We start from the raw sequence: 22,025 nt of genomic DNA on the forward strand, positions 1-22,025 counted from the left end.
AATTTCAAATATTTTAATATCATTTCATAGTATGTTTTTTGAGATGACTTAAATAACATAAAAGTAACTATTTAAAAATGAAAAATTCAGTGGCACTGAATACATTCAAAATGTTGTGCGACTAGCACCTCTACCCAGTTCAAAGACATTTTCAACGCCCTGAAAGAAAATCCCCTGCTAATAAAGCAGTCGCCCCCCACCCCCGCCTCCCCTCCCCCAGCTCCCAGCAACTGGTAATCTACTTTCAGTCTCTATGGATTCACCTACTCTGGATATTTCACATAAGTGGAATCATACAATGTGTGACCTTTTGCATCTAGCTGCTTTCACTTAGCATAATGCTTTCAAAGTTCATTTCATTGTATTTTAATAAACTTAAAAATTGTGCCAGAGTGTTGGTTTTAGAACTCCTTGGGAAGAAGTCTCCAGGACAGCTACAGAGACTCTGAATAGACCCAAACAAGAGAAATAATTTTAGACAAAGTGAAAGACTTCAGGTTGCAAAACTCAACTGTACAAATGCAGAGTAAGAGGACACTCGGTAAACAGCACCAGTTGGGAAAAGGATTTAAAAGGGGATGTGGGAAAGGGAGTGAGCTGCAGCAAACACATCGATAACACTGAAACCCCAATAATAAGTGTGTAAGTCCACAGTATTTTACACACTTTCTGTAAATTTGAATTATTTCATAATAAAACATTTAAAATGTTTAATAGTGTAAGTGGTTTTCTTTGCTAATAATAAGTTCGGTATAAGAAAGGGTATCTATATTCTCCAACATTCTAACATAGCGTTCGATGCCATTGGTGGAAGTGCAGCGTTCCTGCCCTGAACGAGGAGCCCCGGGCTTTGCAACCCCCGTATCACGTTAGGAACTGGGTGCCTGTGCACACTGGTGACGGGCACTGTCCTTCAGAAGGGCACAGAAAAGCAAGAGACCATCAAAAGAGATGAGATATGAAGGTGGTTTAAAGGACTATTCTGCCACCCAAGAAAGTTGAGTAAGAGGAGGAAACAGGAAGAAGCCTTGGCAGTTTTAAATATCTGAAAAAGAGATTAGGCATGTTCTGCACTGATTTTGGGCCAGTATTACACGAGAGCGGATTTGGCTCAGTATAAGACCTTCGGCCAGCCACTCAGCAATACGCAGTGTGTCCCACAGGGGAAGCTCTTTGGCGCTAACTATGGTCAGACAGCTGGGTCACACCCCGAACACCTCTCCTTCCCAGCCCCTGCATCGGCTGGCGGGGATTTTAGCCTGTGCAGACCCACAGGCCCCCAGGTTTAGAAGCGTTCTGGATTTGCTTTAATACTCTGCTACTACCCTTTGAGACTTCTCATTAATTTTATTTTTTTTTTTCAAAAGATTGTATTTTTTTATTTTTAGAGAGAGGGGAAGGGAGGGAGGGAGAGAGGGAGAGAAGCATCAATGTGTGGTTGTCTCTTGCGTGCCCGCTACTGGAGACCTGGCCCCAATCCAGGCATGTACCCTGACTGGGAATCAAACCAGCAGCCCTCTGGCTCGCAGGCCGATGCTCAATCCACTGAGCCACACCAGCTAGGGCGAAACTTCTTATTTATTTTAGAATGAGGGACCCCGAATTTTCATCTTGCACTGGGCCCTGCAGATTAAGCAGCTGATTCTGTGCGCAGCCACAGAAGCTCTCTTATCTAACGGAGGTGGCAGCCATCTCTGTTTAATGTGAAAAGGCAGTTTAAGCAAGGGAACATAGAACTGTGATACAAATAAACCTTAAATTTAATGTTTTAATTGAAATTGTATTAATGTACATTTATTTACCAATCTTGTGATGTTGGGTGAAGGCTATTTAAAATGCCCTAGATCTTAGAAATCTCTCTATTTTTAAGGTTATCTTTTCCATACTTAATTTAACAACTGTTTATGTTTAATAATCTGCCTTCATCATTAGATTTCCTAAAGCATCCTACTTGTTTTGTTTTTAGAAACAACTCATTTTTGAATTCATGTCTTATCAATTATTTAAACGATGTAATTTTAATAAGGTGTAAGCCTGCATAAACAAATTAAGGAACAAACTCTCGTTGAACACAGACCACACCTGGCGGGAACAGACATGGGGGTGCAGTCGGGAGACGCCCCGGAGTGTCATTTCTCGGCAGTGAGCAGCCTGCATGCCCTGGGCACCACCCGTGCATTTTTCAGAGGGAACTGACAGCATCACTCGATTTGGTGGGTCAAGTTCATGGAGGCTGGCTATTCCTCTGTAAAAATCTAGGCTTTTTGCAATGCCTTCTGTCTGGGTTGTCCTGTTGAGGCCGATGAGTACAGCCACACTCCCATGGGAAAAACTGTGAGCTTCCTTGAGATAGGGGTGTAAACTCCCTGAAGCTAACAGACATTTCTATGGCCAAGCATCAGAGAAAGAGGGAGGTTTTTAGTGACGAAACTAGGTGAGAGAGAAAGAGGGAGATCACTGACTAAGGAACTAGAGCTCAAAAGGTGAGCCTCAGGAGGACAAGGGAATTCCCATTTCCCTCGGGACCTCTCTTCTCAGGCCAAGCAGCACACACATGCTTGGCATCCCCCCTGGGCAGGAAGAAAAGGTGATTTCGGCCACAGGGAAGCAGGTAGAAAACCTGACAAGGAGATGCTCCTAGAGTCCCCTCCAAGCTGAACACAAGTAAGCTGTTTGGTAGGATCAATGACCCAGTTACCTAGTTCTGAGTGTCTGCTTTCCTCTTGTTGTTTTTGAAGAACTTCCAAGCATTGCTGGGGCCCGAGCAAGCAACAGGAAAAAGAAAGCCCGCTGCCAGCATGGAGGAGGCAGAGGCAACCACGGTCAACCTCAGGGACTCCAGTGCTTTGGTCACTCTCCCCACATGCAGTCTCTGCCTCCGCTCCCGCCGCGGACCTGAGCCTCCTCTTATTTGGGGAAACCACAGGCTGCCTTCCCTTCTCTGACTGGTATTTCATAGAAGAAATCTTACTTTGGACAGAAGGCCAGATGAACAGACTCCAAAATAGGAAGAGGAAATCACTACCACTTACCGAGAGTGCCTTTTAGCCCTGCTGCTACACTAACCACTCCACATAATCGACAGACTCAAACAGCTCTACAGGTGGGTCAGTCCAGGGGTAAAGAAGAAAGGAAGCCTAGAGAGATTAAGTAACCTCCGAAGCCACATCATTAGCAGTCAGAGCAGGGATCCAAACCTGCTTCTGATTCAAAAGCCGTCACTCTTCCCCTACACCTCAAGGTCTCCACGGGGTTCAGACTTTGAGAGTCTAAGAAACAAGACGGGGAGTGTTTTGTCAGTTTAATCACAAAAAGCAGCAAACAACGTGGAAAGCCATGTGGCCACTCAAGAGACATATAAAAAAATGATTGTGCTACAATAACCAATCAATCTGAAATCAGTCTTTAAAATAACTACAGGAGATACCAGTTAATGGAGCCCGTGTAGTAATGGAGCTTACACAGAGTCCTGCATAGTGATTTGTCTTTTCTTCCTAGAAATACAGTGTTGCATAAAGAATAAAGCCAATAAAGGGAGGGTATAAAAAGGAATGACTAACACTATCAGAGAGCTTTGCTGGTTTATGACACTTTGGAAATCACAACTGGAGAAGACACAGTCCCAGCTCTCCATCTGGTTCACAAGAGTGAAGGCAAGCTAACCAAGAACCTATTTTCTTAGGCCTGTATTCTGAATGTGGGGCCACTTGAATGCCTGCTTTGACTTGGGTAATTAGAGTCTTACTCCCTGAAAGAAAATTCACTAAATTCAACTGCAGTTAATGACTCTGAAATGGCAAGTGTTACCTTAACCCGCACCATAATTTGTATGAGAATAAGGCAATATTATGAAATGGAAAATATACTCCATCTTCTTTGGGAATATATGTGAAGGCCTTTTGGGTACCAATTAATATAAAGAAAATCCCTGCAATTAATATCCAAATTTTGGCCTTTCTAGGAATCCTAATTTCCTTTTGATACAATAATTGCATTCGGAATCACTGGAAGGTATCTCTGAAGTTCTCCTGGTCCCCAAACATTAAAATACAAGTCACTTTTCAATGTCCTTGAATTTAAATGAACCTAGACTGTGGGAACATCATTTCAGCTTTTATTTTTCCAGTCCCTCAAGCCTACTGTCCTGCCTTGTGGTTCTTGCTCCCCTCACTCAAGGGCAGGCAGCACAGGAGTCTGAGCCCACATGAAGTGCGTATTTAGACTATGGGCAGAATGAATGAGGCTGAAGGAGGCACTAACTTGTCTTCTTTGATTGCAAAAAAGAACGGGAAGGTACAAGATTTATACTTCACCCATAGAGAGACTGAACTGAAGTTGGATGACAAGGACTTAGCTGTCACAAGGCATCATGGCAAATGGCTATTTACAAGGTCCTGCACTGTCTGGCCCCTGCTTCCAGCCTGGTCTTGTATTTCAGGTCACTCTGTCCTCATTCACCTCTTCTGGCCACACCGGTCACCTTTTCCAAAGTTGGCTATCTTTGCACACACTGCGCCTCTGCCCAGCACGGCCAGGCTAACTCTAAGACTTCACTCAGATGTTCCTCCCTCAGAGGGGTGACCGTGCGCTTGAGTCTAACTGAGGACCCCCTGTTTATTACTGTCTTTATTGCACTGTTTTTCCTTTAAGCACTTCTCGCTATTTGTAATTTCACTTCCACCTGTGTATTAATTTACCTAATGCCTGCCTTTCCTGTTAGACTGGACGCTTCCTGAGGGGCAAGAACCCCGTCTCCTTCGTTCACCTGGTGTGCTGCTGGGTGATTAGATACTTTACTCACTGAGTAAATGCAGCAGGGCAGCTCCGGGGCCTGGATGACAAAGTGTGGTAGAGGGCCCTTCTGACCACTTCTGCAATAAAGCAAGTATCACTCTGGCCCCAGAAGAGAAGGAAGTGCCCTGGGGCACTGTGCAAGCGGCACCACTGTTGTGAGCACTGGCTCCCTCAGGCTGGCGGCTGCCCTGGGTGAGCCTCTTCCCAGTTCCTTGGAACACAGGGGATCTGGGGAGCCCACCACATGGTAACTGGCATTGACAAAATGACTTAAGGACACATCCTTTTGGGGACTCCCAGTAATATTCCAGGGGAGTATCTGTTATATTGGCTAAGGACCATTTAGTCAGCAGACATTTGAACAGCATGAGTATCTGAGATTATATCAAAAAGCCTAAACTGTTGTATTTAATTATTGCTAATTAGCCATATGAAACTACTTTGGAGTTAGATTAAGTGCAGAGTTCTATAATTTTGACATTAACAATCCATCCTGAAAAAAATAAAAAAAAATTCTCATACCCATTTCTTACCTAATAAAAATTTTCATAAGCACTAAATAGAAAAGACAATTAAAAAAAAAAAATCCTGAGAGCTCCAGCAAGTCTGCCATGCCAGCAGCTGAGAAGCCCATTAGTCAGAATAATCTATAGCAATTTTTCTTCCCAAGAGTAGTGCTGTCTAAATCAAGTCCCTTAATCTGTACTCTACCTTTCTATTAGATGTTAAATTTCTAGTGTATGCCATTCTTACCTTATCTCTCAGTTCCACTGACAACTACAAGCATTAGAAGCAAAACAGTGAGAAGGATATGTGAGGAATTAATAGTCAGCTCACAGGGAGGGAGAGCAAGCCTGGTGCCTAAGCAATTTTCAAGTCCTTTCCTGTCCTTCTGACCCTACGTATCACAGATGGATGAGAGCATATAGAGACTCGGCAGCGGAATTCTGACCCCAGATCCCTCCGTCCAATGAAGAAATGAGTCATGAGAACACTGGGTTTCTGAAGACCAGGTAACAATCACAAACTGGTAAGAAGTCTCAAAATGTGTTATAAATTAGCCCTCCAGGGGTCTATTTCTGAAAAGATACTTTAAATCTCCTACCCTAATTTCCACTAACAAACTTCTCACGGCTGACCAAGTTCCCTAAGGGTGAAGATTAAAGCATTTTGCTGTTAAAAATAGAGCAAAAAAAAAAAGTGCCTCCCGGTTTAACTGACAGCTCCTTCTTTACTTTCTGCCGAAGTGCACCCTGGCCAGCAGGGGTACAGAGCCAGCCCCGTGCGTTGGCACCCACAGCGCTCCAAGTGCTTCCCTGACTGCAAGCTCCTGCTGGACAGTTCAGCAGCTCATCCGACATGGAATCGTCCTGGAAAACCTGCTTTTAAGGAATTCTTGCCCTGAGTTACACAGTGCGGTGGTTACTTCTAAAGCACATTAGCTCAAGAACAAACTGGACGCAATGGAAAGCACCTGTTTCTTAAGCACACGACCACTCAGTGCCTCTCTTGCCTTCAAATGAGTCTGGGGTGAAAGCATTCTTACCCCCTTTTGGGATGCTAAAGTTAAGGAGTATAAATTGAAGAAGCAGGTTTTCTTAGGGTTGGCCAAAAGGTCCTCTTTGTTAAAAAAAAAAAAAAAAAAAAGGTAACCAAATGCAAGATACAGGATCAAGTTTAAGATTATAATAAGACATGAAGCCGAAAATACTGATAAGCCTATATTGCATCAAAAATGTTAACTTAATTTTCTTTACTTTAGAATTTTTTTTTTTTTTTTGGTAAACCAGGAGTTCTATTTTGTGTTTTTTAAGGCAGTGACTTCTCTTTTATCTCACCTAATAGAGTGGGGAAAAAAAAAAAAACCCAGCAGAGAAATTTGGTTTGGGATTAGATCCACCTATCAATCTATTAACAAGCACAACAGGGCATCTACTTATGTCTACGATATTGTAGTACTCATGGAATAGTTACAATTCAGGTGAGCCCAGAGATTTCTGGAGTGGGCGAACACACGTGTGCGTGTACTATAACCATAGCCAAAGACAGAGCAGACTGCTCAGGAAAAGAGCCATTTAAGTCCTACATACCTGGTAGTGTCACAAAAACATATATTATCCGAGAGACTAGGTTTCCTGCAGCAGATAAACCTACTTTACTTCCACGCAAAGATGTTCTCTCTCTTGTTACACACAGGGAACGGTGATGTGGGTTTTTTTTGTAATTCTGCAGTGAGAAAGTTTGGCTGGACTGAGTGTAATCTTAAGGCATATCTGATTCTAGGGTTAAAAGAAAGATTATAAATTAAAACGGAAGAATTTAAAGAAACTGAGAAAAGCAAGACTCTATTGACTCAGTGAATATGTAAGATGAATGTACTGGCTAAACTCCAGTTCCATGCAAGTGAAGTTAAACACAGATTAAACTGGAGTCTGGCTATGGCGATGGTTTCAGAGAGGATCCATAACTCCTAACTAAATAAAAAGTGACAAAGTTAATTAGAAAACCAGGGCTTACAGTGTGGTTTACTGCCGCACTGATTCATAATCATGTAACACAGAAACTGAGAACATCTTTGGGGAAATTACAGATGTTATGTTGTGCTTTTTAGAACTTCCTGGAAATAGCATTTGCTCATATTTGGAAAGGTAATTTTGAATTGATCCCTACCCTCCCAAAATTGGAATGTCTTTATAAATAGTTCTGCCAACTCTGATCTGGATAGTGGACTACTTGCCATTAGAACTGGCATGTAAGTTCTGAGGGGGGTGGGGGAGGAGCGGGGGCTGGGGCTGGCAGTGGATTCAATCACAGGAGTGGGGAGCTTACTTTAGCTTCTGACATGCTTTGTTAGGAAATTTTTTCTTCTGCTTAATTGCCTTGAATTTGGGGGTCCAGGGGAATATGGTCCCCATATTATAAAAATCATGCTCTTCAAACAAGAATTATATTTTACTTTAGTTTGTCTTTCTCTTGCAACTGAATAAACTTAAACATGTATTATTAACCCTTAGGCCACGAATATCAACTTAATGGGTGGGGGGGAAGAGAGACAGACAGAGAGAGAGAGGGGAGAGGGAGAGAAGGAACACGCAGCACACAGGAGAGAGCCAGCTCTCTGCACATTTATTCAGGCCTCATCCCCAGCGATGCACAGAGCAAACAGCTCTTTGGCTATTTCCCAGCAACACTGCGTGTGACTCTATCACCTCTCCACAGAGTTCAACCGCTTTAATCCATCTGGAAATGGTAGTTTTGCATGGTATTTTTATAGTAGATGGTCTAGGCTATCGTTTGTAAGTATTTTAGAATAATTGTTTACCAAATTGTTTGTTTTTCTTTTTTAATTTTATTGCTCTAATTTTTAATATTCAAATTAATATTATATTTTCTTATTTAGGGAATAAATACCTCCATAAAGACATTTTTTAAGGAAAAAAGATATTTGGGAAACCGGGAGCAGTGGCACATTTTTGAAAATGGTAACCCTGTGCCGCATTAGACTGTCCAATATTTATTTCTGCTGAAAATAGATTAAGAAAAATAATCAGTATAGGGGTCCCAAGCCACTTCTAGTTCCTAGTGCCTTAGACTATTAAAATTAACATACAGACAACTTTTAATCAGAAATCACTTGACTGTATTTATTGATATCATTCAACTAACCCCGAGCCTGTCTAAACCCAGAAAGGGCTTTTTAAAGAGTTTTCTTCCTTCAAACCTCCCCCCACCCCGCCAAAAAAAAGACTGTCACCATTTTAAAATCATAGTACAGTTGTGTAATAGAGACACTATTTTGTGCATGGAAGTTTTTCTTCGGTGAATTTCAACCTCAGTAAACATCACAGCATAACCACTGACCGGAACATAAGAAGGAGAGAGTATGTTCACTCTTCCCCAAGCCTGTCATTGTAAGAGTGCACTGCCGATCAACAAACCCGGGATCCCCCACAACCGACTCAAACACCCTGACTACAGCTGGGGGACAGAGCACCTCACACATCCAGCCATGTGCTCATGAATGAGCAAAGACTCTATTGCCGGCGTACGCTGGGCCCCGAAGACACTTTGCTGTTACATAGAAATATACACTCCAAAGGCCACCTGCAGGGTCTACGGCATCCTGAGAAGCAACAGCAGTTTAATAGAAACTGTGATGTCTCGTGACAGTAAAAACGTACACCAGTGATAATGCTCTCACACACATCTACACCAGTTACACACACACACGATTTTAAAAAGTCACCTGGCAGAGTTTTAAAATAAACTCCTAAAGAGAGAAGAGAATCAAGTAAAGCAAAAAAACCAAAGGTAAATAGCCAAACTAGAGGAGAAGATACAGATGATAAAATGAGCTAAGACAGTCTCCAAAGTTTCCTGCAAGCAGAAACTAAAGAAGAGGCCACAGACATTCTCGTGCGTACAAGGATCACCTGGATGCCTGTTCAAAATGCAGATTTCCACACTCTACGCCAAGACTCCCAGAGTCTGTGGTCCTAGGCTGGAACCCAGAAATGTGTGTTTTTGATAAGGACCCAAGATGAGATTCTGATGCAGGCATCTCACAGTCCAAACTGAGACAAACACTGTAACCCAGCAAGCACCCGAGGACAGAGGCCTTCTACACCAACCACACTTCCTTCCCAAGAGGCAGGATTCAAAAGGTGTGTGCAAAGTCAATGTGGGAGGGAGGGAGGAAGGAGAGGGGGAGGGAAGGAGGGAAGAAAGAGAGGGGCAGAGAGAGAGAGGAAAACAACTATCAATCACAGTGAATTCCTCTTCAGCTTTGAGAGCGTGCAACTATTTGTACTGTCCAAATCATCAATTCATGAACTATTCCAGTATTCAGTTAAAGGCATTCATTTATGAATAGGCTAAGCATAAGTGCCTGTGTGTGGCAAGGATGGTGAAGAACAGAATAAAACAGAAGACAGGCCTGCTGTAAAGGCACTCTCAACCTCCATACACACAAAAGACGGGCACCAGGAAGGACAGTAGGATGAAAGCCACGTGCCACCAAAAAGGGTAAAAATACAGTTCTCTGGCATTCAAGACAAAAATGATGTCCTCCAGAATCTGTTAGGGAGAGGGCCAGCATTAGAGAAGGCTTCATAGAGGTGCATTCATGGTGAATCTTGAAGGGAGGACAGGTGTTGAATAGAACTGCCCGTGAGCATCGAAAGAGCACACCAAGGACAGGGACCGTATCTCAGAAGTCACTGACAGACTTTATGAGGACATCTACAGCTAATGTCAGCTTCTAGTGCAGTGAGCACTAGTCAGCTGGGCTCCAAATCCATCCGAGGAAAATTATACAAATGAATGCAGAAACACAGCTCCCTTGTCAGGAAATAGAAATGCCAACATCTGGTTCTAAACTCCCCTTGAAGGGAAAAAAATAGACATATGTTGTGACAAAGCCAGGAAATGGTGATACAAAAACCGAGCAAAGAGCAGTTGGTAGGCACTTCTCTGGAAGGCAGCTGCCGGGGCTTCCTCTCCCTCATTCACTCACTGCAGCGCCCTGGCCCCTGGATGGGGTGATGCAGATGGGAGCTCAGCAGCTTTGCAGGAGCTAGTTAGTGGGCAGGCCAGGCCACTAGGAAAACACCTACAGGTGTCCCTTCCTTGTTCTGAAGTCCTAACATTTATTCAAGAGAAACTAAAAAATATTATGTATCACAAAGCCTGAACAGAACTTCAGTGGTTTTTTGTAGATGAATTTCATTTTTCTGCCCTGTGCTTCTATTGCAGAGAAAACTTCTGATTGGTGTTTTTTCACTGGGAGGGCACAGAAAGTAAGTTTCTCTGCTGCCTCACTGTCTCAGTCCTCCTTGGGATCCCTCTCTGAAACAACTGGAAGGGGGACTCAGATGGGTTGGTCCACATGCCCTTGTCAGACATCCCAGCCTGGCAAGACAAGCCAATTCACACGTGCACATCAGGAAGTTTTGCATCTTGCAAAGTTCACTAATTTATGTAAACCAACACACACCCAGGAGGCCTCACCAACCTTATCAGTTTCCATTTTATACAAGGCCTGAAAACGCTTCCTGCTTCTTCCCGGCGTGGTACGGCATGCAGCACAACTGAGGGAGGTTTATGATTTCAGTTAAAGGAGACTAATTTTCCCTCCCCAAAACGTGCCTTTTGGGAAATTGATTTTAAGCTGGTTATTACGAAACAAAAGCCTCAGGAAGAGCCTTTGACCTTCCCCCTTTCCCACCAAAGAGGCTAAGATAGAAAGGCCTGCCTGGAGAAAGGAATCTTAGCCTGCCCACCTCAGCAGCAGATAGAAGGGTCCCAGCAGAGGCCCAGCTGAACTGCCCTCAGCATCCCATTGTTTCTGGGTTGCCCAGCAGGACGTGTTCAGCTCTGTCTTGGCTACCTGTAAATTGCCTATTTCCCCTTTGAAATCCCAGAGTCTTGCCCCTTTTTCCCTTTGTCCATGTGGCATATAAGCCTCAACTGCCCAATGCATTTCGGGTCTCATTCATATGGCTTCCCTGGATGGGCATTCATATAACAAACTTTTGATGAAAATGTCCCTTTGGACGTTTTCTCCTGTTAATCTGTCTCTGTTAATCTGATAATTAGCCCAGCCAGAAGAATTTAGAAGGTGGGAGGAAAACTATTTTTTTAGCCCCCAAAGAGTCTATAACCACTGCATTGAATTTCTACACCACTCTGCTCTCACACAAAAGCAATCACTCCACGTCACTGCACCAGGGCCGTCTCAAGCCAAACTCTGCTTTGCAGCGGTTCACACGCCAAAGGCAGGTCACCCTGGAGCTGGCTGCTGAAGGTTTTTTTGTAACATTTGCTATGTTTTAGTAAAAGTCATAACATTCACTGCTCTGTAACATACAGAGCTTCTTACCAGGTTTTTACCATATTGGTTTTTACCAATATGTATGTGACATACATATTGCTTTTTACCAGGTTTTTCATGTTGCCTTAAGCATTTACCCCAATTCAAGAGAAAATTCTAATGGAAAAAAAAAATGATTTTTAATCTATTTAAATGTTACTTGTCTTATAGTACGAAAGTTGAAAATATGCATACAAAAAAAATCACTCAAACCTTTATAAGCCAGTGTTCTAAGCTGAACTGGATTTTTCACACACAGCTTTTTGTCAAGTGAAGGCATTTCACATTTATAAATGCTACTGGATTCCTGCACTCTTGAAAGTAAGACTCTTAAACCATTGGAATCCTATATTCCACACGGTCTGTTTCTAAAGTAAATGTGATGAGAGACCTGTGCATTTCAAAGTGGAGTTGATCTCTAACAAGTGTCTATGAAGGACGCCTACTATGGGACGCACAGGTTGGGGCACTGGGAACACAGCAGCTAACAAAGCAGATAAAAACCCTGGCCTTCAAGAGACTTATTTTCAAAGGAAAACCTGGTATATTTAACAAAATAAATAAATGAAGCTCAGAACCTATTAGATGGAGAGAGATTTGGTAAAATATTAAAGGGAGGCGGGTAGAGAGTTGGGGATAGGTGGCGATATTAACTAGCCTGGGCATGGAAGACCCCTTTGTGAAGCAGGATTTAAGCACCAGGAGATTCACAGATGTGCCCGGGGAAGGAGCTTCCTGCAGAAGGAACAGAAAGTACAAAAGCCAAAGTGGCTGGGGTACAATGAGCGAGAAGGGGAGGAAGAGAGGACAAGATGTGAGAAGTGACAGGAGACAGATCCTGCAGGGGATGGAAAGCCGTGAGAGAGTTTTATTGAAAGCATTAATGTGGTCCGGCTTACTTTCCTTGAGACATAATTCGCATGTCATAAAATTCACCCTTTTAAAGTGCACAATTCACGGGGTTTTAGCATAATCAGAAGGTTGTGTAAGCATTACCATTTCTAATTCCAGAACATTTTCATCACCCCCATGGAAACCCATACCCATTAATGGTCACTCTCCTTTCCCACCCATCCCTCAGGCCTCGGCAACCACTAATCTACTTTCTCATTCTATGGGTTTCCATACTCTGGTCACTTCATATAAATGGAATGAGGCTATCTGGCCGTATACATGCGACTTATTCTTTACTTGCATCTCTCTGGTTCCTGAGATGGGAGCAGGATGGAGGGAGGCAAGGACAGAAGCAGGGAGACCACTGAAGAGATGAATGCAATAATTCAGCTGAGAGATGAGAGGGCCTTCAAAGAGGATAGGAAGCAAGATGGTAAGTAATGGCTGGATCACAGGTACATTCAGACAAGCTGGATTTGGGGTATGAGAGAAAGGAAAATTAAGGACAGCTCATAGGTTTTGGGCTGTAGCACCTGAAAAGATGGAGCTGACATCAACCCAGAGTGCAGGGCTCTCGGAGGGGCAGGTTCAGAGGAAACCCCAGGGTCTGGGTTTTGGAGATGTTAATTAAATCCAGGATGCCTATTAGCCTCCTAAGTGAAAATACCAAACAGTGAGCTGGATATAAGCCTGGGATTCAAAAGAGAGGCCTGAGTTGGACATGTAAATCTGGGAGATGGAGAATGAGAGGCATTAATCCCATGAAACTAGGTGGAATTGTCAAGGAGTAAGGGATTAGAGAAAAGGGCGGAGATCCAAGGAAGGAGTCCTTGCGTGACAATATTCAGAGGTGAGGGAAATGCGAAGGAACCCACAAAAAAGACTGACAGGGAAACACCAGAATGATGGGAGAACAAAAAGAAAATACAGTCTCAAAAATCAAATGAAAAAACTTATCATGGAGGAGGGCATTGTCAACTGTGCCCAATGCCACTGACAGGCCAAGCAAGGTAAGAAGCATTAACCACTACATTTAGGGACATGGCAGTCATTCACGGGCCACTTAACTTCGTCCTCCACTCTAGCCACACCTTTGCATTTATGTCACCTGCCAGGCAGTGCTTTACCAGAAAATGGCTTTGAAAAAACAAGTGCTGTAGACACAGGAGGCCAAGGACTGACTGGAGTGGCCTCAAGAGACATGGTAGGAGAGGCACCGAAGTCGGGGGGGGGGGGGCAATTCTTTTGAGGAGGTTAGCTGTAAGGGGAGGCAAGGCAGGAGGGGGCTTCTTTAGGAGGTGGGAAATAAAAATATATTCATATGCTGATGGGACAAATTCAGTAGGAGGGGAAAGAGATGGCAAGGAAGGGAGCAGAGAATTGCTGAGATAGGTGAGAGGAGACAGAATCAAACACATTTTGTGTCTGTCAAGTAGCCGACAACTGAAATAAAATCACCCACTGCTGCAGGAAAATCAAGTAAGGAATACAAGCTACTTTCCCCCCAGAAGACTCAGAAACGACCATCGTTTAAATTTATCTGAACCCATTTTTCAAGGCTGAAGATATCAGACTAAGTGCACAGTGTCAGGGTTATACTCCGGGCTTGGAGTCAAAAGATCCAAGTTAAAGGACATGACACACTGCAACATCCCAGAAACTTCTTTTGAACTCCCTTTTTCATCCATAAAATACTGATATGGTATAAGAAAGTGGCCTGGTTCCATTTTTTTTTTTTTTTTGCACACATATGCTCAGTTTTCCCAGCACCATTTATTGAGACTGAAGACAGACTGAAGAGACTGTCATTCCATTGTCTATTCTTGCCTCCTTTGTTGTAGACTAACTGACGACATAAATGTCAGGGACATGAAAGCACGGTTTACTTCTGAGCTCTCTTTTCTGTTCCATTGATCTGCATCTCTCTTGTATCAGTTACTATTCTGCTTCGATGACTATCGTTTTGTAGTATAGTTCGAAATCAAAGACTGTGACACCTCCTTCTTTGTTCTTTTTCCCCAAGGTTTCTTTGACTATTGAGGGTCTTTTGTGGTTCCATATAAATTTTAGGGCTGCTTTTGGCTGGTGTGGCTCAGTAGATTGAGTGCCAGGCCAGTGAACCAAAGGGTGGCTGGTTCAATTCCCAGTCAGGGCACATGCCTGCGTTGCAAACCAGGTCCCCAGTAGGAAGTGCTAGAGAGGCAACCACATTGATGTTTCTCTCCCTCTCTTCCCCTATCTCGAAAAAATAAAATAAAATAAAGTAAATTTTAGGGCTATTATTTCCTTGTTATCTGAAAATTGCCATTGGTATTGATAGGGAGTGCACTGAATCTGTAGATTGCTTTGGGCAGTATGGACATTTTAACAATATTAATCCTTCCAATCCAAGAAGTCAGCATATCCTTCCATTTATTTGCATTGTCTTCAATTTCTTTCATTGGTGCCTTATAGTGTTCAGAGTACAGGACTTCCACACTTCCTTGGTTAAATTTATACCTATTTTATTCTTTTTGATGCAACTGTAAATAGAACTGTTTTCTTACTTTCTCTTCCTGATAGTTTATTATTAGTGCATAGAAATGCAACAGATTTCTGTATCAACGTAAAAAGCTTTTGCACAACATAGGAAGCCATCAACAAAACAAAAAGACAACCTACTGAATGGAAGAAAATATTTGCAGATCATATATACAATAAAGGAATATTATCCAAAGTGTATTCAAAAATTCATACAACTCAGTAGCAAAAAACAATGCAATTAAAAAATGGGCAGAAGACCCAAATAAATATGTCTTCAGAGAAGACATATCAATGGCCAATAAACATATAAAAAGATCAACATCACTATTCATCAAGGAAATGCAAATCAAAACCACAATGAGATACCACCTTATACCGGTCAGAATGGCTATTATCAAAAAGTCAACAAATAAGTATTGGTGAGGGTGCAGAAAAAAGGGGACCCTCATGCACTGTTTGTGGGATTGTAAAGTGGGGCAGATGCTATGAAAAACAGTACAGAGGTTCCCAAAAAATTAAAAATAGAACTACCATGACCCGGTGATTCCACTTTTGGAAGAAAACAAAAACACTATTTCAAGAAGCTATATCATTACTATGCTCACTACAGCATTATTTACAATAGCCCAGATACGGAAGCAACCTAGGTATCCATCAACAGATGGCTAATAGACTGGCAAAAGACGATGCAGTTTCTATAGGAAATAATACAGTAATTAGTAAACAGTAATATGAGAATAAACTGCGTTTCATGTACTCACAACCATAAACCTACTTTTGCCCTACCCTGCATGTGGAACCAAAAAACCCAACAAAAACTGAAACAGAAACAGACACAGACATAGAAAAGAAACTGATGTTTGCCACAGAGGAGTGGAGGGGAACGGGTGAAGAGGTGAAGGAGAAAAGCGGTACAAACTTCCAGTTATACAATGAGTACGTCACAGGTATGTCATGTGCAGCATAGGGAATACAGTCTGTGTTATTGTAAAAACGTGCACGGTGACAGATGGCTACTCGACTTGCCGTGATCACAACGTAAGGTATATACATGTGGACTCGCTATGCTGTACACCTACAACTAATATAATATATGTCAGCTCAACTCTAATAAAAATTAAAAGTAACCAACAGGAACCATAACAACAACAAAAAACCTCAGCAACCAGAAAAAATCCTCAATTTAGAGTCAATTGAGCGTGGGGCAAATCCAGGTACACTAAACCTGACCGTAGGACCTGAAGCAAGACCATCTTCAAACAAAGATGTAACGTAATACCTTCTCATGAATCTTTTTTACTCTCCAAGTTCCCTACCACCTTCCAGGATCAATTCAAATCAATATTTATTTGATCCTCAACTTCTAGCGCAAAGGAGACATTAATTGTTTAGAAGAAGCTTTTTTGATGATTATTTTCATCTATTATTTTGCCTAGGAACTATTAACAGAAAGAACTGTGATATGGAATTTACAGTAGATACAAAAGTTGAACTGACCTTTTTACTCAGCTCAGAAAACAGCTAAAAACTCTGTTGGCCATGAGCTCTCACAAGATTTTAAGGTATGAAAGAAAATATGTAAGGAGATACACACTTTCCTTTAAAATACCTCACTATCTCCTCAAGCACGCACCATGTGGCAGAGGAATCAGAGCTACCTGTGTACACTTCAACCAATTACAGAGAAATCAATGTGTACACTTCACAGGTAATGGGAACATCTTAATTTTTTCTAATCACAAAGATATTTTTGTATTCTTACATTTATGAAATAATGTTTGTATATCAGTAATATGCAAACAACCAGTATCTAATATAGATACTGGTTCTTTAGCCGGAATTCCAATCCCCCACTGAAAGCTCAGTGATAGTGGTACCTCGGTACTCATCATTCATTCATTCCGGAACACGTGGCGAGGGCCGAACCCAACGAGTACCGAACTGTTCCCCAGCTACCGTGAGATCACGCGCTGACCTGGATTTCACTGTGAGAGGGGCACTGAGCGGAGAGCAGGTGGAGCGCCCAACGTTTTTCTCCCGGTTAACGTGCGACAAGAACAGGGTTTGACAAGTTCTGAAGCCACCAAGTGCTGATGTCTGACTGTACTCTGACTTAAACAAAATAATTCACTTTATAATGATCTATGTTATAGAGTTTCCAGGGAGAAATTATTCTGATGGGTGAGTATATCTGCTTCAAGCTCCCTCTCAGTCACACACTACAGCATTATTGGGGAAGGACTTGCTTTTGAGTAAGTGATGTTTCTTAGTTAAAACATATCACTTAAGGGGCCCAATTCATTTCAAGCATTGGTTTTGATTTGAATATTTTTGAAGAAAGTTTTATGATAATTCATATTTCTCTAATATAATAATATTATAATATACAATATAATTAACACTATAATGCCATAATTAACACTAACATAATGTTAACTGATCTATATTACTTAGGGACATCATCATGAATATCCAGCAACGGACTGCAGTTATAAAAATCTTCATAACTAAGAATTTGCTCAGGAATGTGGAGCTATTCATCCCCACCCTATCCTTTTTGCTAGATAGCAGTGTCTGCTTCTTACAGCTGCCTCCTTTGCCTTGTTGGAGGCCACTGGTCAATTCTTGCTCCTATCATGTATCTGTTATTTAGGCTTCCCTGTCCCCATGGAGCTCCCTTGATTCTAAAAGCGGCAGAAAGAGCCACAGTCTCGAAGTGAAGTGGGTCTGCCCCAACCCCGCAGTGTGGCCTGGGCAAACCCGAGTCTCCGCAGGAATTTGTTTCCTTGTCCCCACGCGGACAGAACTGGTCTGAATGATCTTTAAGTCCAACGTGAAGACTTTATGAGGAACCTTGCTAAGGGCTAATAAAACTAACATCTGAGTTTACGAGAACTGTGTGCAAAACAAGAACAGAGAACCTTTCATAAAAGGACCTCAGGGTTTCCATGCTTTGGTGCTCAGAATTTACAGCATCTTATTTTTGCTACATCATGGACTTCTGGGTCTTACTTTTAAGGTTCTTTGTTATATCTCCAACAAGCGAGGTTCCTTACTGGCTAAATCACATCCAGATAAATAGGACAGAATTACATTAAAAGCTTTTTTAAAAAGGAAATTAAATATGACTGTTATATATGCATATTTCCTTTACATTAAAGATGAGAATTGAAAAAGAAATGTTCAAAAATCCATAGAATACATTATTCCTTTTATGAAACTGTTGTCTCTAAATGCATTTCCACTTGGCATCAACAAAATGACACTGCATACTAAAAAATGATTTACCTATAACTACATCATGGCCATCAACCAAGCCGGCAGAGAAGAGCTCCTGAGAAACGCCATCTGCCGTATCTGTCCAAATATGAAATGGATATGCATTAGTAACCAAACAAATCAGCAACCCAGTACAATGTAAAGATATATTTTCATTTACAAAAATTACCCACATGTGTTTGAACTCAATGATTCGGATTCTATCAGGAGGAAAAATCATTGCCGTGTACAATTTGCATCTTGCTGTTTATTCAACAGAAGTCATACAAAATTATTGTTTCAGTGTTGGTGAATCAAGAAACTTTTGCCCTTTGGCTACTGTCTAAGTTAATCCTCGGGTGTACCTCTAGACCTCTAGAACTCATCTCATAACTGGCCCCTATGGCATGGCTCCCCTTCCCTTCTGAGGTCAATGCCAGCCATCATCTACCCTTTTCTATCATTAGCAGCTACTGAGTCAGAACTTAATGGTCAAGGTTGAATAGGTAGCATTTGATACAACTTATATTTGGTACAAGCATCTATGTGTTTGTTGGGCCATTAAGATGAGCTATTTAAACGTAAGCTAGTAGGAAACTCCTTTGACGTGACACTGATCATTTAACAGCAACTGATTCCTTAGAAAACTTGGTTGAATAAAAGAATATAGTTCTCAGGGATAAGTGACAGAAGTTAGCACTCTCATAAAGATGGGACTGAACAGAACAGCCTGTAGCAAGCGAATAGGGCTGAAATTACCTAACCAAAAGGCTATGAATGAACTTGGTAATAGTGAGAAGTCTGCTTGAAGACCTTGTAAAGAGAAATCGATAATCTGCAATGTGCTCAAAAGAACCGTTATGAACCCCTAAGTTTTTATAAAGGAGAGGGTGCGGTCCCCACGGCCTTCTGATATTCTCACAAACACCCAGAACTGTAGCTGGATAAAAACACACCAGCTCAGTGGCAGCAACAACCCAGACAGACGTGTTCGACTTTGTGTCTTCTAAAGTCAGGGAAAACGTGAAAGTACAGCTGCTGAACCAGACAAGCATCTAAGCGGAACTGCAGCTCGCTGTGCCACAGGCTGCCCTCAACACAGCTCTTCCCGCTTAATCTGTGTTTCAGATCTTGTACCTGTGTGTGAATGCACGCACACGCAAGCAGGAAACTGGAAGCACAGTCACTTTTCATAATTCTTGGGCTTTAGAAAGGGCTCAGCCTGGTGTGTGACACACAGCAGTTACGCAATAAACAAACTGCGGTGATGGTGGAGCAGCCAAGACCACCCGAGACGCATCTTACACTCGCATGCACTCTCTTTCTCCCTCTCATACGTGGCCCGAATTCCCAAGTCTCCAAGAAAAATATGAAAGTCAATGTATATTCTTCCACTTCCAAGAAATTGTGGTATTCTATCATTTCACTCATTCCACTTCATAACGAATAACATAAAATAAAATGGAAATGGGAAATAAAAATATAGAGAGATCTTAATAAACAATAAAATTTCATATTAGGTAGGCTTATCTTGGGCCTTGTCCTTACTGCTCGAAAACACCTTAATAAATTCTCTTCGGAATAAAATGATCCCCTACCATGAAGCCTATGGTAGCATAATGAAAGGTTCTACTCTGAACGTGTTTTGGACTTATGAAGTCGGCTGGAACACTCAGCCGCACAATCTCCATCTTCCTGAATGCCACTGGAAACTTCAGGGAAAGAAGCCTATCGAATTGAAGGGCTCACTAGGGCTCACAGCAGGCAGTCATTATATTTCTATCGACTGATCATGTGTAAAAGCATCTAAATGTGTTACTGTCATCTCCAAAGTATCAGTAAGACCTTGCACTTGAGTAAGGAGCTACAATCACCGAATGTAGTTAAAAACCGAATAATCAAAGCTACATTAAGGGCTAGCACTCGGACAGAACCAAAGCAAATGACATTCACAAATGGTTAAAGTACACAGCATCTCCTACTATTTTCAGGGCTCCTAGGTACCAAATGAATCATATTACAATAGCAAACAGATCATGCTAACTGGTCCAAAACAGAAATGTTCCATGTTTGTGTGTGTGTGCCATTAGGTAGGTATTTTGTATGCACATCAGTAATATATCAGTAATAGGTGAGCACAGAAACAGGGAGGTAATTGGTAATTTATTTTTCTTGAAGCTGCTTAACATTCCTGATGTGGAAACAAGTTAAATAATCATATATGCTCTGGATTCCAGAGCACAGAGCGACATAATAAACACAAAGGGCCTGCCCTCAGAGGAGGAAAGAAAGAGAATACTGGATAGGTGTGAGCTGTATATCGTAGCCATATATACATACCTATGTGTACCCACGGCACAGACACAGCACACCTGCAGTGTGCAAGCACGGCGGTGGTACAGACAGCATCAGTAATCACAGGGGTACAGTGATACACCCACGATGCTTCCGTTACCAATGGGCCTGTGCTCGCTGCCCAGGGAAGGTCAGTGGTCATCGAGATGCTAATGCTATGGCTTCTGTCCGGGCAACAAAAGCAGAGACCCCTGATCTAACTATGACAAACGAGGCTGCCAAAGCCGGCACAAAGGGCCAGGTAATGCTGATAGGGCTCTCTTAGCTCCAAATATCCTCCACTCAGAAATTCATTTCTGTGTTAGCTCTTTAAATTAAAATTGATTTTTATTGCCACCATCAATTTTAAACAATCAGATGAAAAGAACAAACCTTAAAATAAGAATCTGTTCTTTTACTCATTATACTTGAAACATTCATTATATAATTACCAGATTTTATCAATGCATTGGCTGGTCAGTATTTTTACATTATGACAAAATATTGTAGATAGCTTTTTGGTAACAGTAACCAGCATTGTAGCATTTCATAGACTGACTCTAAATTGTCAGAGATGAATGTTCCTAGAAAGATCAATTAGCAAATTCATTTCGGCCTTATTTACATTATTTTGTAAGAGGTGCTCCAAATGTTAGTTTAATTCAAATACACAGGGAATCATTAGATCTTTGTGCTGACACAGGACTAGAGATCAGAGCCAGTGAGTCCGTGACCACAGGCGGCCCGGGGACATCCTTTGTTTGGCTGGTGGTGTTTTTAACAATCTGAACTTGAATGCATTTAGACAAAACTCTCTAGTTTCCCAAAGTCCCCATCATTATTAACTTTGGCTCCTGTGAACTTCTGAGTTTGTGTTTTTTAAGCATTAACCAATGTCACGCCAATTAAAAAGAAAAAGTCGTGTAATTCAGGGTTTGCAAAATTTTAGCAAATACAATTTATTTATTAATCAATCAAAATTTACATGGAGACCACACAAAATAAGTGAAATGTTATTCGCTTATCTGTTAGCACAATCAAATGCAGGAGACTGACGTATTTTAGAAAGACACTCGAGAGAGACATGGAGGCTGCTTTCACGTACATAAAAATCTGAGGCCAGAGGTCAGGGGTAACAGAGCCTTGGCATTTGCATCTTATTTTCACTTCTGTAGGCTGTTTTGGTTATAAACTACAGAGTAAAAACAGCCATTTTTGTTCAACAATTAGTCTTGTGGTCTCTGAAGCCTGTTCATATATGTTATTTATCCACTAATTAACCGAAATCACCTCCTTCCAGGTGATAGAGATATCCAGGAATATGCCGTGGTTCTATGCCTTCCAGGCATCC

General features: G+C 41.9%; 1 protein-coding gene across 3 annotated transcripts in view; it reads right to left on the reverse strand.

Moving 5' to 3' along the window:
• STK39 (serine/threonine kinase 39) overlaps positions 1-22,025 on the reverse strand; it is a 271,016-nt gene that overhangs the window by 37,313 nt on the left and 211,678 nt on the right. For all 3 annotated transcript variants that reach the window (XM_053918751.2, XM_053918750.2, XM_024579873.4), the window contains one exon: positions 18,371-18,439. In XM_053918751.2, the coding sequence (XP_053774726.1) occupies positions 18,371-18,439 (69 nt within the window). The remainder of the gene's footprint in view (positions 1-18,370; positions 18,440-22,025) is intronic.

This window comes from Desmodus rotundus, chromosome 2 (assembly GCF_022682495.2).
Source record: "Desmodus rotundus isolate HL8 chromosome 2, HLdesRot8A.1, whole genome shotgun sequence".
In the NCBI taxonomy this organism is placed as follows: Eukaryota; Metazoa; Chordata; class Mammalia; order Chiroptera; family Phyllostomidae; genus Desmodus; species Desmodus rotundus.